The sequence below is a fragment of the Phyllopteryx taeniolatus genome, chromosome 11 (assembly GCF_024500385.1).
Source record: "Phyllopteryx taeniolatus isolate TA_2022b chromosome 11, UOR_Ptae_1.2, whole genome shotgun sequence".
Classification (NCBI taxonomy): Eukaryota; Metazoa; Chordata; class Actinopteri; order Syngnathiformes; family Syngnathidae; genus Phyllopteryx; species Phyllopteryx taeniolatus.
The window spans coordinates 4,209,818-4,234,128 of record NC_084512.1 but is presented as its reverse complement, the minus strand read 5'-3'; the positions used below and the strand labels follow the sequence as shown (position 1 = coordinate 4,234,128).

The 24,311-nt window shown below is 40.6% G+C and overlaps 1 protein-coding gene and 1 long non-coding RNA gene across 4 annotated transcripts in view; one reads left to right on the top strand and one right to left on the bottom strand.

Moving 5' to 3' along the window:
- Positions 1-21,610, bottom strand: part of LOC133485460 (uncharacterized) — a 102,341-nt gene extending 80,731 nt beyond the window's left edge. For all 3 annotated transcript variants that reach the window (XR_009790697.1, XR_009790699.1, XR_009790698.1), the window contains exon 1: positions 21,435-21,610. This is a non-coding gene — a long non-coding RNA (uncharacterized LOC133485460). The remainder of the gene's footprint in view (positions 1-21,434) is intronic.
- Positions 21,077-24,311, top strand: part of fancl (FA complementation group L) — a 45,031-nt gene continuing 41,796 nt past the window's right edge. The window contains exons 1-3 of the mRNA XM_061789163.1: positions 21,077-22,840; positions 23,470-23,528; positions 23,726-23,786. Coding sequence (XP_061645147.1) covers positions 22,754-22,840; positions 23,470-23,528; positions 23,726-23,786 — 207 coding nt within the window. The 5' untranslated portion in view covers positions 21,077-22,753. The remainder of the gene's footprint in view (positions 22,841-23,469; positions 23,529-23,725; positions 23,787-24,311) is intronic.

The window sequence follows — 24,311 nt, the reverse complement described above, 5'->3', positions numbered from 1 at the left end:
TTCTGTACAACTCACTACAGGGCAGAGCCAGGATTGTAGCATAGGTTTCCAGCAATATTTGCAATCCCTAACCTGTGGACTGCTAGCGCTTCCACCAGTCAATTTTTGAGAAATTTTAAACAAGACTTTTATAACATACTCGGGCCCAATCGGCCAATACTAGCCCTTTTCACATTGGCAAAAATCAGCCAATTTTTGACGATATACAGTATATATATATATTTTTTTTACACAATAGTACATTACAACATAAGACAAAGATAAAAACTTTCAAACAAACAATAGTTTTCGGTAGGGTTCAGTGTTTATATATATAGTACTATATACTTAATTAATTAATTGCCCAATGAGTCGGTTATTGGAATTTTATCCTGCCAAATATCGGAATCAGGTTAGAAAAAAAGAAAATCCATAAACATCCATATCCATTAATTAATTAATTTATTTCTATATATTTTTTATGTATGTTTTCGTATGGTGTGATAAAATTACTGGAGCGTTTTTTTTTTGTAGATGTGAGTCTTAATGTCGAAAAAGGAGATTTATTTTTTTTCTTCATCCTTGCTAAACGATAACAGTAACTTCCCAGTTTACATCCAGCAAGATAGAGCTCCATCTCATTATTGTATTCTGGTGCGTCATTGGTTAGATCAGTAGCTTCCAGATGCTTTGATTGGTCGCCATGGTCCTGTGGTGTGGCCTCCCAGATCATCAGATCTGACCCCGTTTGATTTTTATCTTTGGGGGCATTTAAAGGCCTTGGTGTATTAGGCAAACATACAAAACATAAATAATCTTTAGGAACGTATCACCAACGCTATTGCAAGCATAACTCAAGCTGTGCTTACCCATTTTCTTCAGCAGTGACACACATTGAAGTGTGTTTTCAAAACAATGGGAGTTCGTTCCTCCAGTCATCTATCTTCAACATTGCTTATCCTTACTTACAACCATTCACACTCAAATTCACACCTAAGGAAAATTTTATCTGCAATGAACCTAGCATGCATGTTTTTGGAATGTGGGAGGAAACTGGAGTACCCAGAAAAAACATACGCAAGCACAGGGACAACATGCAAATTTCACACAGGAAGCCCGGAGCATTTGAAACCGCAACCTCAGAACTTTCAGGCGTGTGTGCTAACCACTCGGTCACATACTGTATATACTCAAATTGTTATAAATATATTCATATTCATATACCTCTATTGTGAATGGCCAGTTAACTTTTCCTTGCGTTGAGCAGCTAGCCATTACCAGCTGATCAGCTGTTAACTTCACTGCCAATCGTAATCAGCATCCTTCTATGCATCATCTTGCCTACGCTGCCTGTCAGACCTCTCCTAGAATCTTTCATCATGCTGCTGTTTGCTGTCAAGCTGGTCGGTTATCAGCTGGTGGCCAACGCTAGCTACTTCTCCACTATCATGGAACTCCTAACATATGCAATATTAATTAATTACTCCAATTAGCTATTGTTAAGTGTCCTTGGGTCACTTGAAAGGTAAGATATAAGATATCATCATCATCATCATTATTATTGCTGCTAAGCATGTACAATATGCTCCAACAATTCTCACATTTACAAAGGCAAAAAGATACCCTTACACAGGGTATACATATGGGTAGAGGTAGGTTTGTTAATGAGAAGAAGTTTGAAAAATTGCATACTAAGAAGTATCTTAGTATGCATAAGAATCTTATGACTGTTTCATTTTTTGTGTACCATACAGTACTCTCGTTCATGCCATAATGGCATGGCATAATGGCTGCGGCGTAAGCATATCCAACAAGTTTATCTTCTACTGGAGCGGCATAACCTTCTTCTAGCGCTTAGGGCTGTTTTCCAGACGTATTAGAAAGAACACGGTGTTTGAATTGCATTTTAGGGTATGACAGAAAGAGCACAAAAATATGCACATAGGCTCGAATCGGTGCGTTTTTCAGTGAATTTTAGAATGGTAATTCACAAATCGGTGAGGGGTTTACAGTATTTGTATACAGTACACTCTTAGATTGCTTTCTTCCACCACACAGGACTCGAGCACTAGTTGTGCCAATGTGTTGTAATTCGAGTTAATCAAAAAATGTAAGGACTCGCATTACTGTGCAGTTGTTGTTGGTGCTGCTTTGTTGATTTCTGCTGCAGTATCAACATATGAATTATCATTCATATGTTGGGGCGGGCGGCACGGTGGCCGACTGGTTAGAGCGTCAGCCTCACAGTTCTGAGGACCCGGGTTCAATCCCCGGCCCCGCCTGTGTGGAGTTTGCATGTTCTCCCCGTGCCTGTGTGGGTTTTCTCCGGGCACTCCGGTTTCCTCCCACATCCCAAAAACATGCATGAATTGGAGACTCTAAATTGCCCGTAGGTGTGAATGTGAGTGCGGATGGTTGTTTGTTTGTATGTGCCCTGCGATTGGCTGGCAACCATTTCAGGGTGTACCCCGCCTCCTGCCCGATGACAGCTGGGATAGGCTCCAGCACGCCCGTGACCCTAGTGAGGAGAAGCGGCTCAGAAAATGGATGGATGGATGTTGGGGCGCTGTAGTGGTACACTCGCCTGACTTTTTTGCGGGCAGTGTCGGTTCAGTTCCCACTCAGTGACGATGTGAATGTGAGTGCGAATGGTTGTCTGTGTCTATATGTGCACTGCGACTGACTGGCGACCAGTTCAGGGTGTAGTCCGCCTTTCGCCCGAAGTCAGCTGGGATAGGCTCCAGCGCCCCGCAACCCTTACCAGGATAAGCGGTGTTGAAAATGGATGGATGGCTGGATGGATGGATGGATGCATGGATGTTGGGGGGCTAATTGTGACTTCTGAACTGAATATATAGATTTCCAAAATACAGTTGAAATTAAAAAGTTTAAGAACCTTACTGACTTTAAAATCCATAGATCCGTCTAGAAACAGCTATAGCTACACAACACAGTCCAGAAAGAAATCTTGTCTAAGTCAGACACATACAGACACACACACATACACGTAAGAAATTACTTCAAAAAGAAACTCCAGAATCTGTCATCATGATCAAATAATTTATCCAAATTTATTTTGCATTTTGCAATTGAATCACTACTCTGTAAATTAAAGTAACTAACCCATGATGCTAAATTCCCACTGAGTCTAAAAGGCTGAACTCAAGAGTTTCAAATTGTATCCTGGCAAGGTGTTCTGAACTTTACCGCATGGTGCATTTGTGATCCTGCCCACTTTCCTTTGAGAATATGTGTGATACTGCACTAAATGTAGCTCAAATTCACAGACAATGGCTCTACACTTGCCCTTCTACCTGGAATAGCCTGATCCCTGAGGGGACTAGTGCTTTAAGACGGTCAAATCCACACTTCAGTGTACACACACAGACACACGCACACACACACACACACACACACACACACACACACACACGCACATGCACACAGATGCATGGTAAGTGGTCCCACAGCCTAATGGAGTTTAATTACTCCCAGCGCATCCATCAGGGGCTCCAGTAGGAGAGTGGAGTATTTTATCACCACTTTTAAGGGTTATTAGTACAAATACACTGTCACCCAGCATTACACTGCAGAGCTTTAGGGTGCCGTGCCCTCGCCACATTCATTACAATCTCTATCAATATCTATCAGAACTGTACGCTCCCTCCTTTTACCTCTTCCCTCAATATCCTCTTCTTGCACTCTCTATGCCATTATAAGACCCCATATCAGCTTCTCATTCCTGTCACACACACACACACACACACACACACACATACACACACGGACTCATGCACGCACGCACGCACGCACACACACACACGCACGCACACACACACACACACACACACACACACACGCACACACACACACCAGTTAAAGTTTTGCTCCATTTGTTTGTCACACTGAATTGGAGCTTAGGAGTTTATCAGGGACATACCGAGACAGTGGCTCTACAAGGCCACCGGTCACGCCAGTGAAAAGGAGCACTTAAGCCGAGGCTTAAACACCAAAAACTGAACTCAATCTTCAATTTCAGTCACTTTTACATATGTTCACATATATACATACACACACACACACACACACACGTATTTATGTATATATATATATATATATATATATATGTGTGTGTGTGTGTGTGTGTGTGTGTGTGTGTGTGTGTGTGTGTGTGTGTGTGTGTGTGCACATCTCCTTAAACAACTAAACATACAGTCCAGCTGAATGAATGTTTAGAGGTATTTCCCATGTTCAATTTCAATAGTTACAAAAGTGTAATAATGGATTGGCTTGTGAGCTTTTCTACAGCTATGTATTGCAATTTACAATCAAATGAGATGAGATTTGACAGAGATATGATTTGTAAAATTGCTGGCCATTTTGATAGGTAGGACTTACGGGAAATTTTCATGATGTTAACAGTTGGTGACTCTCAATTAACAGTTGATGGAACACCTATCCATTATAAAACAAAATAATAAATCAAATAGCCTACATGCTGTAGATAATGAAAATAGAACACTTTAATTGGTGCCCAGCACATTACCGTGAATAAAGGTTAATGTACTGACCGACGTTTTTTGTTTCCTCTCCATCCGTGTAAATTGGCTAGAAGGAAGATTCGTTATATAATGTGGGAGTTACAGTGTAAGTCAAACTAATAATGGCCAATCCACTGTTAACTGGTGAAAATATTTTTTTTTTAAATAAATGTGTGGTCTTTCAACATGTGTCTTGGGGCTTCAATAGAGCTCCATTAATAATGTAACTGGGTACATACGTTCTTGCAATGTGTGGGTTCCTACAACACACACTCTTCAGAGCCATTATTGGCTCTAAATAAAACAGCCAGTTAATCGCCGACTGGAGAGCATCTCTGTCACATTTAGGAAGTTCGTGGTGGTGGTGTGAGGCATATGGTTGACCCCAGTTCAGGGAAGCAGAATTAAAGGGAATCACAAAAAAATAATTACAAAAAACATAAAACAAATGTACTGGGTAGCAGGGATTTAAAAATGGTCAGAGACCAGCTGAATGAAAAACTGTGAGCTAAAAACAAACAGTCTGACAAGACAATGAGACCCACTTGGAGAGAACTTCTTGGTTGACACAAAGGGAGCAGGGCTCACGAGAACAGACAATTACAATAACGAGCAGTCAGTAAAAGACAGGAAAACAAAAATTAAATCACAAAATAGGGACTGAAATGATCCGAACAAATATTATATTAACCCAAAAAGATAAACAAAGAACTGATTAAAAAAATAGTCCAAAACGGTGGCCGGAAGGGGGGCGTAGAGGTGGCCATTAGGTCGCGAGTAAAGTCTTTTGAAATGAAGGAAAAGGAAGAGGCCCATTCGGGCTGGGCTGGGAATCCAGACAAATTGTGCTTGGCTAGGCTGGTCGGGAGGACTGCCAGCACTCCAAGCACATGGGCTCGTCAAGGCCGTTGAGGTGGGCACCACAGAGTTACAGGGGTCAGGCATGATGTTTGGTGGACGAGCTGCAACAAACGGCAAGCCAAAGCATGTGCGCCTCCGTGGAGCAGGAATGGGGGCCCCAAGCCGCCGTGGAGCTGGAGTGGGGTCCCCGAGACGCTGTGGAGCCGCAGTGGCGGCCCCGCGCCACCACGCAGCCAGAGCTGAGGGCCTTTAGCTGTTGTGGAGTCAGAAACAGATGCCTTCAGTCACCGCGGATCCGGAAACTGAGGCTTTCAGTTGCAGTGGAGCCGGGAAACGTCAGCTGCCGTGGCGCCTGAACTGGGGATGCATTAGCCTAATCAGTATGCCACCATAGAAATTGAGGGACACCAGAAAAAAGAGTGGCAGAGCGTGCAGGTACTAGAGAAGAAGAGCTTTGAAAGCCTCGTGGACAGACTTGCACCATGAGAGATGAAGTTACTGGCAAGGAATGAGGTTATGATACAGGCACAGAACAAGGTGACTTGTGAACAGGGAGAACTGACCAACTTGACTTTGGTACAGGCGTGAAATGACGTCATGATATAACCAGTGGAGAACAATGTGATAAGACATGCGTAACGAGGAGATGCGGATAGAGATGGAACAGACATGAGGAAGAGACGGCGTGGAACAAGAATGACAACCGAATGACTATGACTGACTTGGCCGCCTATGTTGGCCACCTTGTGTTGGTCCTGTATAAAATGGGCAAATAAGTACCCAAGTACAGTAATAGGTGACAGGAAAGACATAGGCGTGGACACAGACAGATCATACAAAATGGAAAATGTGACAATAACAGAGAAAGACTCGAAAAACTACAAGGGAAAGGACTGGAGAAATCAAAATCTGAGTAAGCATTAGAATGGTGTAAGATGTTACAGAAATATAATAAAGGCGGTAGTCTTTAAAATGCGGAGGGGAAGGTATTGTCGATGGGTGAACAGAACAATTATCAAAGTATTCACTATGGAGGACATGGGTGTGAAGGAACGAGAGGAGGGCTTACTGGCCGAGGTTTGGCATGCTCGGTAGCCTTAGGGTGATGGTGAGCAGAGCAATGACATCCAGAGCGACGGCGTGCAGTGCGAGGGCGTGGAGTGCGACGGCGTGCACTGCGATGCATTGCGCTTCCTGCTGTGTCAATGTATGCTCTGACCATTCTGTCACGTTTGGGGAGTTGGGTAGCCGAGATTAAAAAACCTATAAGGTAAAGTACAAAACAGCTGGTAAACAAAGTTAACAAATAGTGCACGGGAAACATGGTCACCACCACAGACAGCGGTACACGCAACATTAGACACGTGACACGGACAATGGTCACAGACCGACTGAATGAAAAACTATACAACTAAATACAAACAGACTGACGAGACAACGAGGCACACCTAGGCAAGACACTAGTGGCTGGAGAGAGCTACTGTAATTGGATGACACAAAGGGGGCAGGGCGGATAAGAACAGGAGGAGACTGATATATCAAGCAGACAGGGAAGACACAGGAAAACAAAACTAAATAAAATCAGGACATAGGAAACTGAAATGAGCTGAACCAACATTATGTTAACCCCTCAACCAAAAGATGAACAAAACACAGATGATAATTTAATTTTTACGGCTTCAAATATTTCCCTAAACCTGACATCTATAATTATTAATCCGCTAATTTTCTGTAACGTTTTTTCCTACCAGTTACGAAATCTTCATACTACTGGGATGGTGAAATGTGACAAAGCAAGCACATACACTATTTAGGGTTTATTGGCGAGTGCTGTACTGTTTTTCTTAAAACTTCTTCTCTTTTCACACCACGGAGAAGAGTGTTGTTAAAAAAGCTGCCATATTAAAATGATGAAAAAATAGCCAAATGAGGCTTCAAAATTGTGAACAATTAAGCCGCTGTGGGCGTGTCCACTGAATGCGCTGAAACCGTGCCCCGCTCAACTGTCAAGTGTCAATCAAATACCACAAATCGTACACTCGACGGTACACATCGTTTAGCCTGTAGCTCACACTACAATACTGTGTATTTGAGCACATACTAACGGCTAGTTATAAACCCACAAAGCTTTTTCTCTCCAACACATTAAGATACCCTGAATAACACAAAATACATAACTGTTTTAAATAACGACACCAAGCTGTTATGTAAATGGTGGCATCTAGGGACGATCCATTTTCAGGGTGTAGGCATAGCTGTCTAGTCAACTGCATGCTGTAGTGGTAGAAATGGCCCAAGTGATAATAACTAAGTAACAAAAAATGTGGAAAATTTTAATGGTGAAAAGCAGTTTCACACTATACCGCCCCAATTCAGTACTACATTGTTCTCAGTAGTTGCACATTTTCAGCAATGATCTTCAAACATGTACAGGATACCCTCGCAATAAAGCACATTGACTTACCTTGTGAATGAAATGTGCTGTATAAATAAATTTGCTTTGCTTCTATCATGGTTCATTGAGTGCATTGCAAATTTTTTTTTTCAGATTCATATCACGCATAATTCGCCATATCATAGGATTCTGAGTGTATGCTGTAAATTTTGGGGGTGGTAAAATAAACACTTCCTATCTTAAAACAAAACTGTAAAAAAAAAAAACATTAAAAGATATACCACAAGTAATAAAATGCACATAATTTGCAGTACTACTGTGCATTACTGTATGCTTAATTAAAAGTTTAAAAGGTGTTTAAGAGTATAGAATGTGTTTATAGGAGTATGGTAGAGATTAATAGGAGTGTAGAGAAGATTAATGAGTCTGGGGAGTTTCATACACCTTTAAAATAGTTGGTTTGTAATTGTGTATATATATATATATATATATATATATATATATATATATATATATATATATATACCCTAAGGTCCAATCTGCTTTCTTTTAACTGCAGTGAAACATGGAGAGAACTTTTCTTATGAGGGTCTGAGTCTTGACACTGCTTTGTTGCAGTTGTTGACCACAGGTTTCATGTGTAGGGAAGGTTATCTGGAGGTAAACATACATGAATTGGCTAAGTGGCACAGTTATAAGCTTACACACTGTTTATGTCAATGAACTACACCTGGCAAAATTGCCCTTGAGAGCATTGCCGTTATAAACCAAGCCTCCAGATTATACACGCAGGGCTCCTATCCTGCTTAAGAAATCGGCGTTGTAATTTAAATTTGAGGTTTATATATGGTGGCAAATTCTATTTTAAAGAGATTACAAAGTGAAACATTAAAATCCTGCTGTCAAACCCGCCTCAAAGCCCTGCAGGTAATGAGATTTTTTTTTTTTCTAAATCGTAACTTTGTGTATACGGTCCTTGCACTATGCGTGCATCAGCATATAAATAAGAGCATGTATACAAGAAGACATACAGATCATTAAAAGACAACCTACTACATCATATGAGCACCATATGTTGCATATGCTAGACCATCCCCAATACACGCACACACCCATTAGAAAAACACATCCTCTTCTGTCATTTTATTTTTGTATTTCCTACTTAAACCACAATCTAACCAGGTGGCTGTTTATCTTTAATTAACTTTAATTACATCTTTTTTTTTTTTAGGATCATAAAATAAAAATCTATACTTGCATTCCCTGGGTGCTCATTATCCAGTTGCACATATACAATAGTGAAATAAAACGGCAGTGTAATGAACATTGGAATTTGACCCGATACTGTTTGGGCCATGCAAAAGGTCACGGAAATTAATTGTGCCTTCTGTTTCTGTGGAAGAACGGAGATAAAGGAGCAGGGAAATGAACATGTGAGTAAAGGTTATGTGCAGAATAAGACATCATGAGTATCTTAAACCTTTTTATTTAGTTTATGAAGGCGTATAGTGATTTATTTGTTTTTCTCTTACAACCCCAATTCCAATGAAGTTGGAACGTTGTGTTGAACATAAATAAAAACAGAATACAATATTTGCAAATCACGTTCGACCTATATTTAATTGAATACACTCCAAAGACAAGATATTTCATGTTCAAACTGATAAACTTCATTGTTTTAGCAAATAATCATTAACTTTGAATTTTATGGCTGCAACACGTTCCAAAAAAGCTGGGACAGGTGGCAAAAAAGACTGAGAAAGTTGAGGAATGTTCATCAAACACCTGTTTGGAACATTCCACAGGTGAACAGGCTAATTGGGAACAGGTGGGTGCCATGATTGGGTATAAAAGGAGCTTCCCTGAATTGCTCAGTCATTCACAAGCAAAAGCTTGTGCTTTGTGAACAAGTGCGTGAGAAAATAGTCGAACAGTTTAAGGACAATGTTCCTCAACGTACAATTGCAAAGAATTTAGGGATTTCATCATCTACGGTCCATAATATCATCAAAGGTTTCAGAGAATCTGGAGAAATCACTGCATGTCAGCGGCAAGGCCGAAAACCAACACTGAATGCCCGTGACCTTCGATCCCTCAAGCGGCACTGCATCAATAACTGACAGGAACACTTCAGAAAATACAGTTCGGCGCTACATCTGTAAGTGCAGCTTGAAACTCTACTATGCAAAGCAAAAGCCATTTATCAACAACACCCAGAAACGCCGCCAAGCTCATCTAAGTTCGACTGATGCAAAGTAGAAAAGTGTTCTGTGATCCAACGAGTCCATATTTCAAATTGTTTTTGGAAATTGTGGACGTCGTGTCCTCCGGGCCAAAGAGGAAAAGAACCATCCGGACTGTTATGGACGCAAAGTTCAAAAGCCAGCATCTGTGATGGTATGGGGCTGTGTTAGTGCCAATGGCATGGGTAACTTACATATCTGTGAAGGCACCTTAATGCTGAAAGGTACGTACAGGTTTTGGAGAAAGATATGCTGCCATCCAGGCAACGTCTTTTTTCTTGGACGCCCCTGCTTATTTCAGCAAGACAATGCCAAACCACATTCTGCACGTGTTACAACAAGCTCCGTAGTAAAAGAGTGCGGGTACTAGACTGGCCTACCTGTAGTCCAGACCTGTCTTCCATTGAAAATGTGTGGCGCATTATGAAGCGTAAAATACGACAATGGAGACCCTGGACTGTTGAACAGCTGAAGCTGTACATCAAGCAAGAATGGGAAAGAATTCCACCTTCAAAGCTTCAAAATTAGTGTCCTCAGTTCCCAAACGTTTATTGAATGTTGTTAAAAGAAAAGGTGTGTCATGGTCTGTGTTTTGGTTTGGGTTGTGTTTAGTTTTGTTCAATGTTTTCCTGTGTTCCATGTTTGTCGTGTGCTCATTAGGTTGTTGTGTCCACCTGTTCTCGTCTACTTTTGTCGACCAATCAGCTCTCTCTAGCCACTCGTCTTGTCCAGGTGTTCCTCGTTGTCTCGTCAATTTGTTTGTATTTAGTTCCCTGGTTTCTTTCAGTTCTCGTCGGTTCATTGTCGTTGTCACATGTCTCGCCATGTCATTGTCGCTCAGGTATTTCACCAGTCATGTCTTGTTTCTTGTTTTGGGTTCACTCAAGTGTTTCTTTGTTACTTTGTGTTTAGATTTTGGACTTTGTTAATTTAGCATTTAGACTTTTTCATGATCTTTGTTTTCCTTTGTTTTTGGAATTAAATATTATTATTTTGAGATTCCCACACTCCTGCCTTGCCTCCCTGCTTCCCTGCAATTGGGTCCACCATGTTCTTGCCTTGCGTTCCTCGCCTTCGCCCTAACCACGTACGTGACAAGGTGATGTAGCACAGTGGTAAACATGACCCTGTCCCAGGTTTTTTGAATGTATTGAAGCCATAAAATTCTAAGTTCATGACTATTTGCTAAAAACAATGAAGTTTATCAGTTTGAAGATTAAGTATCTTGTCTTTGTAGTGTATTCAGTAAAATATAGGTTGAACATGATTTGCAAATCATTGTATTCTGTTTTTATTTATGTTTAACACAATGTCCCAACTTCATTGGAATTGGGGTTGTACATATGTTAGTGAGTATACTGGTAGATTTGAACTTGATCTACATTTCTTCATTGCTCTCTAAATCTACGCATGCGTGCATGAGTCTGTGGGTGTGTGTGTGAGTATGTGTCTGTGTGTGCGTGTGTGTGTGTGTGCGTGTGTGTGCGCGTGTGCATGTCAGGGTGAAGCACCTCCCAGCCCTTGCTGTCATTTTGAGAACAAAAGCACCATGCACTACATAAAAGTCCGTTAGATTTTGCCCTGTTATTTATGGAGAACGAGGAGTGTATGGATTCAAGAGATGATGCCAAGAGTAAGAACAGCAACAAAAAAAAGCCATGATTCATTTCGCAAACCAGGGAAAAGCCAAAGGACAAACAAATCAATGGCAGTTTGGATGATATCTGGCCTTAAGCAGTGACAGGCCCTGGAGTGGTTGGCATGAATGTAAATGTGAAAAGTGCCGGTTTATAGGTAGCATAGCTGTCCATAGCTTCAATATGTGTTCTTTTGTCATGATTAACATTTCACAATCTACACCTTTAGCAGTGTTTGATGTGCTCACACAAACAGCGATAGAACCAGTGTGCTAAATACATATATTTTACATTTTCAGCTGAAAGGATTAAAGAGAAGAAATGACGTTTGTCATTTTCGGAGACACCAGAGAGATCCATCAAATTCAAAACCAGCCAAAACAATCAAATAATGCAGTGGATAAATGATGTCACACTATAAAATCTATGGCTTATTGTCTGGGCAGAGGGCCCATTCACATCACGACACTGGTTATGGAAAACAGCAGGAATGCTTCTAACGTGAGCTCGTCATCAATATACAACAGGCGCTACTGTTTTACAATGTAAATCTGATACGTAAAGCGATTGGGTGCTTGCCGCATGGGGCCACGTGAGGAGCAGGAGGAAGAAGAGGAGAAGGAGGAAGCGCAGAAAGGAGCCGATGCCTGGCTGACTGCCACTCATCTGGGCACCTTCTCTAAGCAGGGCAGAAAATCAGACACGCCAGGAAAGAATTAAAGGAGAAAAGAGGGAGAGAAAAAGAAAAATGATTTTTTTTTATATATATAAATAGCAGGGCTTGCCAGAAGGCAGAGGAAATGAGAGCAAGTGAGCGCTGGAAAAGAAGGGCTTGAGCTTGACACGGGGCTTAAAATTGAGAGGGGGCGGAAAGAAGGGACCTACTGCGTGAAAATGTCTCCAACCAAAGCAAGGATTAGTGTTCCAACCTCCTCCACCGCCAAGATCCGCCAGTACAACTAATCACCTTCCCAGCTTCTCTCTCTCGCTCACTCTCTCTACTACTCTTTTCTCGTCCCTTTTTCACTCTTTTCATTCCCCTCTTCTTTAGCTGCCACTCTCCTCCGCTCTTCAAAGTATCATTTTGCCCCTCTCATCATCATTACGGCCAAAATAAAAGTAGAGTATGTTCTGCCAGGCATGATTAGCTGTGAACACCGAACTAGGCAGGCGAAGAGGCTGAGGTTTTACATAAGTATTTACTTGTCAGTCTTGTAAATGTATATACATATACAGTAGGCACAAGAACACACTGCCAACTTCAAATGATCTCTACAAATGGGTCATTTTCATGTAATTTGATCAATAACGGTAAAGACATAAAATTTATATTTTTTTTATGCCCCTTTGGTTATGAATGGGTAAATGTCTCCCATGCTGAAAAAGGCATGCTTAAAGTCCTATTTTCAAGAAGTAAACGGTAAATACATAACGGTAAAGACAAACTATAGTTCCGAAATGTTCCGAAATTCATTCATATTCATTCATATCTCTGAAATAACACCTTATATTTTTCTGTCTGCTGTTGTGTGAATGCAAAATGGCTGCCTCATCCTGGCACTTCAGCTCACAGATCCTTCTAGTGTTTAGGCTCTCTCCAGTGCCTTTCATGGTAAAGACAGCTTGAGTGACAAAGAAGGACCGTTTGTAAAAGAAGCCCCCCTCAAAAAAAAAAAAAAATCCTGAAGACACTAAGATGCATTTGTTTTAGTTTTCATGTAAAAGGCATATTAAGCCATCGGAAGAAAATTATACATATCCAAAACTGTAACTATCATCTTCAGAAAACATCTTACATATCATTAAACTTGATTTCGGACACCTAATGGTAAAGACATGTTTTCATTAAAAGTTTGAAAAATATTACTTTAGAATGTTTTTTTTTCTTTCTGAGAAACGATTATGACCTTTTGATGGCTAACAACTGACAATAATTAAAATACACATATCAGTATAAATTATTTGATTTTCAAAAGGAAATTGTGTGTTCATGTCTCTACCATTTTTCTGCTGTATGAAGATGACCCGCATGTTCTCCCCGTGCCTGCGTGGGTTTTCTCCGGGCACTCCGGTTTCCTCCCACATCCCAAAAACATTCATGTGAGGTTGATTGAAGACTCTAAATTGCCCCTCGGTGTGAATGTGAGTGCAAATGGTTGTTTGTTTATATGTGCCCTCCGATTGGCTGGCGACCAGTTCAGGGTGTACCCGGCCTCCCGCCCGAAGATAGCCAGGATAGGTTCCAGCACGCCCGCGACAGGTACAGAAAATGAATGGATGGATGGATGAAAATGACCCGTATACACAGTAGATACAAGAACACATTGCCAACTTTAAATGGGATCTCCATATTTGATGAAAAGGGATGAAACATGCAGATTTAAAAAAAAAAAAAAAAAAAAAAAAACATGAAAACTATGCCAACCCCTCCTTCTCTCCCCTCTCGTACTTTCTGTTTGTCACTGTCACTCTATCCCTCCTTCTATGATCCCACCGCCCCACCTACTCCACCTGTCAGACACCCTCCTCTCCTTTCTCCTCCCTCAATCGCTTCTCTTCCTCCTTTTGAGGCTGCCATATATTTCCTCTCTGGTGACAAGGCTTCTCACAAATATGGCGGCGGCATAAACATAAACAAGTCAAATTGATCACACAATGAGCCAGACGGTGGATTTTGGAGAAAAGTGAAGGGGGTGTGGGGTGGGTTCTGAAACAGACAGGAACGATTAAGCTTCTTTCTCTGTTTTTCCCAAGCTTGATCTTTTTTATTCGGTTTGTTCTGGAGTAAGGTTGGGGTGTTTCGGCGGGTGGGGGCGGGTGGTAGTTGCAGAACCATCCTGGAAGAAAGCGACACTTCATAAGCAGATGCCTGGCATACGATTGCAGTCGGGGGAGTGTGTGAATTCATTCTCCTCCGCTATAAATACACGTCGCGTCTGTGTATAGGTGCAAGCACAAAATGTAATTAGGCAGTGAGGCAGAAAAGCAAGCTGCCTTTCTCAGTGTTTGCATATTTTGTCCACAAATAATGGAGTACAAAGGCGACAAGAGGAAAAATCTCTCTTGAATATTCATTTACAAAATAACGGTTTGCTGATAAGGCCAAGGCATGTGATAATCAATTAGCTAAATGTTCTACAAAAACCTGGCATGGGGTTGGGAGGGGTGTGGGGGGGGGGGGGGACAATAACGATAAATAGGCGCACACACATTTCCATTTTACAAGAAGCAAAATCACGAATTCAACACAAGTCAGGACGGAATAATCACACTAGATTAGGCTTGATGGAATATCACAAAGAACACAAAGAAAGTATACTATATATCTGTAAAGACAGTTTTGTTTCAAGTGTTTGTATGATAAGAGTTTGTTTAACATAGTGTGTGTCTTAATGCACCTGTTGCCTGTATGCGTGGGATGAGGAATGTTGTAGTGAAAGATAGCGTTCGAGTGTGTGTGTGTGTGTGTATTCATGAGACAGTTGGGGAGGTCAAAGGCACAGATTAGCATCAAGCCAGTTTAACTAAGAATAGTTGTTTTAGGGGGGAAAAGTTTTGGTCTTTCGAGCAACAAATGGAAGGAAATCACTCAACCAGATGTTAGCTATCTGTAAGGGTGTGACTAATTATCGTGTTTGATTACTGATGAAGTATATAAAGCGCACCATTTCAGAAAAGACAAGAGTGACAGTTAGCAAAGAATGATATCTGAAATAATAAGTAGGCCACTATTACATTTGACGCCTCAATGAAATGTGAATGAGAATGTTTGTCATTCAGTGTAACATTATTTTCCAAAATGGTCACAGATTCATTTCCTGTCAATCACCCAATTTATTATTTGAATAGCTGCTGCTGCCCTAAAATCCTGCATGCAGCTGTGTGGAAATACGCATGTAATTTATTTTGGAAGCCCTATTAAGGTGCATGTCCAGTGTAATTAAATGGTATTACAAGCAGCGCTACAGTATTATGCATTGCCGTTAGTACCGCTACACTGTTACTGCATGTGAAACCAATTAGGATACATGCAATTAGGGCTTGTTTCTATTAATAACAGCTAACAAATACTCATGTAAGTTATGCACAGCTGGTGTCAATATGAAGAATAAACGTTGCCACAGAGGCGTTCTTTCCTCTCTCAAAGGCCTTGTGTTGCCATGTTGCCACGCATGACACGCCGTCCTCTGCTGGCCAGCGAGTGAAATACAGCTGACCCTGTCTCAATGACTTCCTGCAGCCGTCCGGCATGAGAACAAAGAGGCAGCGCTGTGCCAAAGAGGACTATCACTCTCTCTCCTCAAGGGAGGACAGGGGAAAGGCATCCAAGGGGTGGGGGAAGGATGGGGTATGGGGTCCATCAAGTAGAGCAATGCAGATGTGCTCTGCAGTCGACTCGTAACCGAACCTGGGCTTTGCGCTTCATTGTGTGCCTCTGGGTGCATGTGTGTGCGAGTGTGAAATAAGAGGGGAGAGGATATTGGGTGGGTGGCGGTTGTTGGCACCGAGGGGTGGGCTGGTAAGACATCTGTCATCATATCATCAATGCTGTCACATCATCCAACAAATGGGCTGTGAGATTTTTACAGCCTAAAATACAAGTGATGGCAAAAGGTGCCGTTACGTCTGATCTATTACTGCTGTTTTGTGCCTTTTTCAATAAAACACAAAGCTCTGACCACCACATGTCAACTCATGAAAATGTTAGGATGGGGAAATGGTTTTTGAGTGAGAGCACAGATGCACTCTGAAGATATAAAAAGGCGCCGCTTTTGCATGCGAACGACCTTGTCTGAGGCCCAAAGTCACTTTCGGGTGTGTAGAACCACCACTTCTGCACGATGATGAGAGCTTAGACTTAGAGAAGGAAAGCATATTATCTTTAATTTCTCCCATCACACTTTTATTTTTGAAGCGGGTCACCACGCTGAGGCAAGGTGTTCTATAATGAAACCTTGACTGTGAAGAACTTCATCCTCTGCTTTGCTACCTGGTGCCTATGTGACAAGACGACCTGCTTTGTTGCCAAGAGAATGAAGGAAAGCTTTGAACTGCTGACTGACAGCGCAGGGAAGCCGTTCCAGGCGTAAATGTAAATTATTGTTACTTACACGTTTAACCCAGCACCTACAACCCCCATCCTTTCTCTCCTGCACCCGGTTCCTCATTGGTTTTGCACTGGCTTGTGGAAGGACTTTGGAGGGGTGGGGGGCGGGTGTGTGGGGGGCGGGGGGGTGAACAAAACTGACATCATGTTGCCCTCTTTTGGCAAGTATTTGCAACTGCACCTCAATATCCTCTCACCTCAAAGGCAGCATCCCATCCATTCTCAACTGCAATGATGAGAAGACGTATGATGAAATGGTGTGATAATGAAGATGAAATTGAAAAGAACAGAAAAAAAAGACTAGCTGGTGGAGCAAATTCTTAAATGGTAAAACTGAAAACGCAAAACCTTGACCACATAAAATGTAAAAGTATATATCCATCCCAGTGCAGAAATAAATTGTTGTACACAGAAAGTCAAGCGTATAAAAGAAAATTAGATTAGAAATGGCATATCTCAATTTTTTCATAACCAGGAGGTGCAGGATAAAGGACATACGAATGCAGGCCATACTAATTGCATGCACACACATGCAGCACAAGAGAAATTGGCATTCATGTCCATACATTTTCAATATTACACAATTTTATATAAAGATATCAGCGTATTGTGTTTTAAACAGAAGGAAGTGCTAAGACCCATAATGGGAACAAATGAAATTTGGAAAAATTTGGAATGTTGTTGTGGTTTGTGTGAGAATTTTACTCCTGACTTTATTTACAGTTTTCATGATGTCTTATTCATCATCAGACCAACAGGCACCAAAATAATGGTGTTGCACCAAAGCACATCAGGCGATAGCACAAGAGGGTTCCATATAGAGCACCTTATGAGAAAACAGGTGCAAACAGATAGAGATTAATCATTGACCACAGATTGGATTTTAAGGATAAATTGACATTAAATGGAGATTGAGGTTTGTATTCAGCAGTTGATCTTATTTTACATGCAGACACTCCAGGGCTGAGTTAGCTGGCAGCGCCTGTCGTCAGGCAACACTCCAAGCTTTTTCCACAAGATGCGTCTCGACGGAATCAATAGGGCCCTCACAGCATATCATTAGACATAAGTATTATAATTACTTGTGTTATTAATTTAGCCTTAATACCAGGGATAACATGATATATAATTCAGTCCCGTTGAGGGAAGCGAAAACAAGATAATCACAAATGCATCTCTTATGAAAATCAATGTTGAAATGGATATTCCAATAATGCCGAAGCACTGCCCCTCTATTTTATTCTCATGCATATCCAACAATCATTTTCTGCATTCATTTGGAAAAAAATATAGAAATATGCCTAACATATTTCACATGAGTGCTCGAGTCCGAGGCAAAACAATATGGATTTGTGTTGCCTTGCAAACAATTTTAATAAAAAGCAATTGATTGGGCATCGAGCAGCAAGCCTGTAGGCGTGAAGCACTAGACCCCAGTGGGTCCAGATCATTAAAGTCCTCAACTGCTGGCGCAAATTTGTTCAATAAGGGTCTGGAACTCATGCTTCAGGGTTTGATTGGGATACAGCCGTGTCAAGCTGTTTGTGGCTGCTTCACAGACCGCAAACGACTCAAGTGTTCTGAAACCAGACAGCCCATTTTGCTGAAACATGATAGCCATATGTAATTGGAAAGATAAATAGCGCAATTCTATCTCATGTTAAATGTGGTTATACGACTAATAAAGGGAAATACGGAGGACTCTGCCCAGACATTGATGGCAAATATCACATTACAAGAATATGCAAGGTAATAACTAATGTGACACTCGTTACGTTTAAAAATGGCATCAATGACTAAGGTCTATCATAGCAGTAAACACAAAGTCAAACACCCATTGCTTTGTGTCAAACTTCATCACTATTCGTGGAATTGCTATAGTATGTGCATGTCGGCAGATTCATGCAAAGACTTTCTGGAGTCAGGAATCAAAGCTTTGGTACTGCTACACACTTTTTAATTACCAGGTACTTTATTTATGCTTAGGATTTCAATTTCTCCCTGCAAAGCTGGTAATGATATTCAAAACGCCTGCTGGCAACTGTGAATCCTTATTGTCTGCCGTCTTTCCTTCCCTCTAAAATATGAATACCTAGTCTTATATGGCTTATTTGTCCTCCAGTCACTTTGTAAAATCTTTATTCTGTGGCACATATATTTTTAAATGTGAGCCTCGCTGGAAGGAATGGCAATAAAGGGTTTTTGGGGGGTTTGTGAGGAGGATCAATGTAGAATGTATTATCGTGCACTGCGGAGACTGACTTCAATAATAAAAGAATTGATCCTTTAAAGTGAAGCTTAATCTGGGCCAGCATGGTAAAGGAGGACGGTCCATTATAATACTGCACAGATGGAGAATCACAGCAGGCTATTTCACTCCCTACCCCAAACTTTTATATTATTTCAAACCAATGTTAGATTCATGTGGCAATTACATTGTGGAATTGCACACATTATAGAGGAGCATGTCAAACAATAAAGCCTGTGGGATAAGCAAGCTAACCAATGGCATGCATAGACACAGAAGACAAAAAAGGATGTGTAAGGGAACAGTCAAAGACAGATTGTTTGTGTAACAGGTGATCTCAATGAACTCGACGCACCTGGCAGAAATGATTGTCATTTTCAGAAATAGAAGATGCTAATATTAGTTAATAAAGCACGAGGGAAAAATAACAAGCCATGTATCTAACAAGATCACTTCACACTAATCACCTCAAGTGGACTTGTGTTATATACTTGTACTACTGTCTTAAAATATAAGTTGATGATCAAAGAAGTTATGCATTTGTATCTATTTAATAAGTATGTCAATGGTCTAGCGATAAGGATTTTTTGGCAGGGCTCAATGTAAAATGTCCTGAGAAGTCAGATTAAAATGCTTTAAAAAAAAAAAAAAAGGTTTGCTTTTCCTCCGAAAAATGGCTGAAAGTGTCCAAAAATGTTATTCTATGAATTTTAAAATTGTCAGATGATGATGACCACAAAAGATTAACATTTTCATTAGTTTTCTGACCTGAAGGGAATTAATCAGAGAAATCATTGAGGGAGTAACAAATTACAAATAATTTTTTTTTCCAGTCAACACTGCACAACCCAAATGTTTTTGAATATTAGAATAAATGAACTCTCACAGCTGCTCCAATTTAGTTTTCTGACAGGAGACATCCGTTACACTCCACCAGAGAAAATGTAATGACAGTTGTACAATTTGGAATCATGGAAGCTTCATTTAGCCCTCCAAAATGTACAAATATACCTTTGAGTCCAATAATTAGACCTATGGGGTAAATTAATGTAGATTGCACCTTGGAGAACAGAAAGTGACTTCAACATATCCTATCCCAATTTCTGACAGTGTACGTACCTTCAATAGTCATCATAATCCAACATGTTGTACAATTGCAGCATATTACATTTCAAAGTTTTGTTTGTGGTGTGAAGCCAACACACACCAAAACACACGCTAAACCCAACTTTCCATCTTGTGCCCCGGTCACCCATTGATGGATGAGGTGTGTGTGTGTGGGGGGGGGGGGCAGACACGCGCTGCCTGTAATCCCATCAACTCTTGTCAGTCAGCTGTCTGGATAGAAATATTTCTATGAGACCTGTAATCCATGGCTAAAACTTCACACACTGCCCTCACACTTATCTGGAAACACGCATGCACATGCATGCACACACACACACACACACCGCAATGATTGTTGTTCGTGGTTATGCCATTATTATTATTTTTTTTGTTTTAGCCCCCCCTTAAAAATGTTCTCACTGATGGCCCAGCTGCATAGAATTGCATAGAAGTCATGTATTCTCAAGATGATACAGTTTCACTAAGTATATGGTTGTATAATTACTTTTTAAAAATGACCAAAGATTAGGCTGCCCACTCAAAACAGAGTATGAAAGCAAAAGTATGCCAGGAAATATGTCATTATATACGCACAAATGACTAAAATCCATTTAACCGTTCAATCAATCAACAGTTCAGGGAACGACATGTGCCATTGTCATTCAGATATGTACACGGAAAATACCATGACAAAAGTGCCAGGAATAAAGGCTTCTTGGACACTTCTATTCTTTTCTTGCAAGCCACAAACAGAGGAAGAGCAAGAGAAAGGGGGGAGGGAGAGAGAGAGAGAGAGAGAGAGAGAGAGAGAGAGAGAGAGAGAGAGAGAGAGAAGAAGAAGGGTGTAGGACCCACACGGTGTAGTTCCAGCCAATTGCATTCCAGAGAAGTGACCACGGCCAGTGATAAACAAAGCACCATAGATCATCCCTCACGCAGACGGAGCCCAGCAGTGGAGACAGAAGAAGTGAGAGCGGTCAGACTGGGAGGCAGAGAAGGAGAAGCAGACCGAGACAGACAACAAGAGAGAGCTCACCGCCTGTACGCATCTGCTTCTCTTCTATGCTCTCTTGCTTACATTTTGGTGCAGGTTTTTTTTTTTTTTTTGCAACCGGAATGCCATGAAAGCCGGTCATGCTGCGTACTTGTAGATTTTCTTCTTCTTTCCAAAGTGTGAGCCACAGAGAAAGGCTGAGAGAGAAGAGGGAGGGAACTGCTTCCCCTACGGCCACATTGCTACGCGTCCGATAAAATAAATCCTCTGATTGTTCCAATTTCCCTAAGAGAACCAAAAAATAAAAAAATGCAACACTTACCCAATCCCAGACACAACATTCAGGATCTTGAGAGCCCAGTGTGCACCCCTATAGAAAGCTGATAGATTCCTCCAAAAATGTGCAAGAAGGGGCTGTGAGATTCTCTCTCTTTTGTTTGTGAGCTGAATAGCTAGGTTCTTCTGTTTGCATCAGCCGGCTGTTTGTTGCAGCTTTAAAGCAGGTGGATGACAAAAACATCAATCTCTCTAGGCACATTGTGTGTGGCAAGCACGCATTGAAGCACATCTCTCACTGGCTCCGTACAGTACATTGACACATTCCTATTCTCTGTTTAGAGATTGAGGGTGGAATATGAGCTAAAACGGTACTGGGGGTACAGTATATTATACTGGAGTAAAAATGTTGTAGTTGCTATAATTCAACAATCCGATACGTATCAATATTAGATGGTGAATTTAAGGTGGTAGATGAAGAATAAGATGTCAGTTTTTGTCAACCTAATTTAAGAAGATTAGCACATAAATTGTGTTTGATGCATACAATAATTATCATAAGTACAAATTTGATGAGCAATACTAATGATGGGCGGTACAGAAAATGGATGAATGATGGACATATCAATGGAATCATTATGTAAGCACCTGTTTTTTTTAAGTGTAGTGTTAATGTTAAAAGTGTGCATAATATTACAGTGGTTTAAAATTATATTAAGTATAAATTATAGGACTAAAAACATTGCCTCGTTTTTGTTGAGTTGAGAACACTTACGCGTTTTACATTACTGCATTTTAATGTCGTCATTATGGTAGTACTTGAAGAGGTATTTTTTTCGGTGTAATTTTTTTTTTAAAACCACTAAATCAACCTAACATGCATATTTTTGAAATGTGACAGCAAGCCGGAAGCCGCAGTTGTACCCATCATTATCAACAATGTTTAACAATATGTAGAGAGAGTTAAATTCCTCCTCTGAGAAGGTTTCAAAGCGAACTAAACCCGTAAACTAGTACGACAGATAATGTAGTGCGTTTTTCCCGATTTTCGAAAAGCGAAAGTACACCAGTCAAGGTCAACGTTTATCTCGTTCCATTTTACAAGATTTTCCGCTGAGTTCCTGAACGCACCTCGGTGACGTTGACTGTTTTGATGATCGTGGCGGGAGACAGAGGTTACTTCCTTGACTTACAAGCTTGGTAGTAAAAAAATCTCGTAAACTTTATTTTATTCAAAAACTATGTGAGAGTATCAGTCATTTAAAGCTTAGGCCAGGTAAGTGGCAAAACACTGTTTTCGCGAAATTGCTAGCATTAGCTAAAGAAGGTCCCTCGAAGTTCGACAGATGATTCAAAGTTAGCCTGATGGCGTCTATGTTGGTAAAAGACAACCCACTTCTCTTACCCCTCAACGTGGAGAAAACGGTCTATGATGGATTCATCACTGTCCAGGTACGTGAATGTCAGCAGGTTGTTCTTGTGACGATAGAGCAGAGGTGCCCTGTGCGTTAGCTGTTTACTTTCTTTCCAGTTTACTGTACTGTACACTATCATTTAAGTTTCAACGAGGCTACTCTGTAAAATTGCTGTCAAGGTTGTTGTTACTTGGAGGACATAACCAGTGCTTACTTTAATGTGGCCATTGGCTTCTTGACTGCATCACAAATGTTCTTGTTTCTTGTTAATCATTTCTGGTGGTTTCTCTTTTACCACTTTTTACTGCCACGGCATATTCTTACTATTCCAGTGTTCAATCTGGTCAATCAATTGTTCCATGTCCAAATAATTACTCACTGAAACAATGTGCAACAATTTACTTCCTGTAAGCTGTAAACTGTACTTTCAGAACTATTAGTATTTTTTTTCTAGTTGGCGCCAATGACAAATGATAACCTAAAGAAAAATGTCAATTTAAGTTGATTAACACCTGAACCAAGTTAAATAAAAACTGAACATTTCAAGGCTCATTATTTGAAAAGGTCGATTCGAAATTGTTTGTGTAAACAGTATATTTTAAAACTCACAAAATTATTATTTGTTTAAAATTGACCAGGTACCTTCGCTTCAATTGTTTTTAACAGGAAAAAGACCTGAGATTGAGAATACATCTACCACCAGATCGCCAACTCAAAAAGGCCAAGTATAAATGATCACCGATGTATTGTTAATATAATTGATGTTGAACATGTTGGTTTTAACAAATGAATAAATCTTAATTAGACACAAGCAGTTTGACTAGGGTCTAGTAAGGGGACAAGTCTAACAGTTAGTCCCAAGCAACAAATGTATCTTTTTATGCTCATCTGTAGGTATAAATATGTATTCTGGTTTTTATAGGTTGCATTGCTGCTGGAAGTTAAAACACCTGTTGCATGGGTATGAACACATTGTAAAGCAGGTAATAAATGGACGCCATCACGCATTACAGCATGCAGTGTCTCCTAACATTTATTGAGCAAAGGCACATATTTTGCATTACAAAACTCTCACGCCACATCACCAAACAAAAACGTCACAAAAAGTATATACTGAAATCATGATGCTCTCATCTCAATTTACTCACACATTTACTTAGTCAGTGTGAAATCTTTCTATTCTATGAATGACAACAGGTTAATTTCCTAGTTCTGCTGTCTAGTCAAAGAGCATTTAATTGTTCTGCCTGTCACTATACAAAAATAGATGGACAAAGATACATTGGTTGCTGTAAATAACGATCTCTCATGGCACACTAATGTACCACAGTACAGAGGTTAAGAATCACTGCACTACAGTGCACAAAATATACTGACACAAATCTTTGATTGATTGTTTTTGTCTGAGTCATTTCACATCTTTTGTGTTGACTGTGTCCTACCTGGCATTGTTCCTGTACACCCATCAGGCACACTTCACTCAGAAGCGGAGAAAAATATTTTTCACT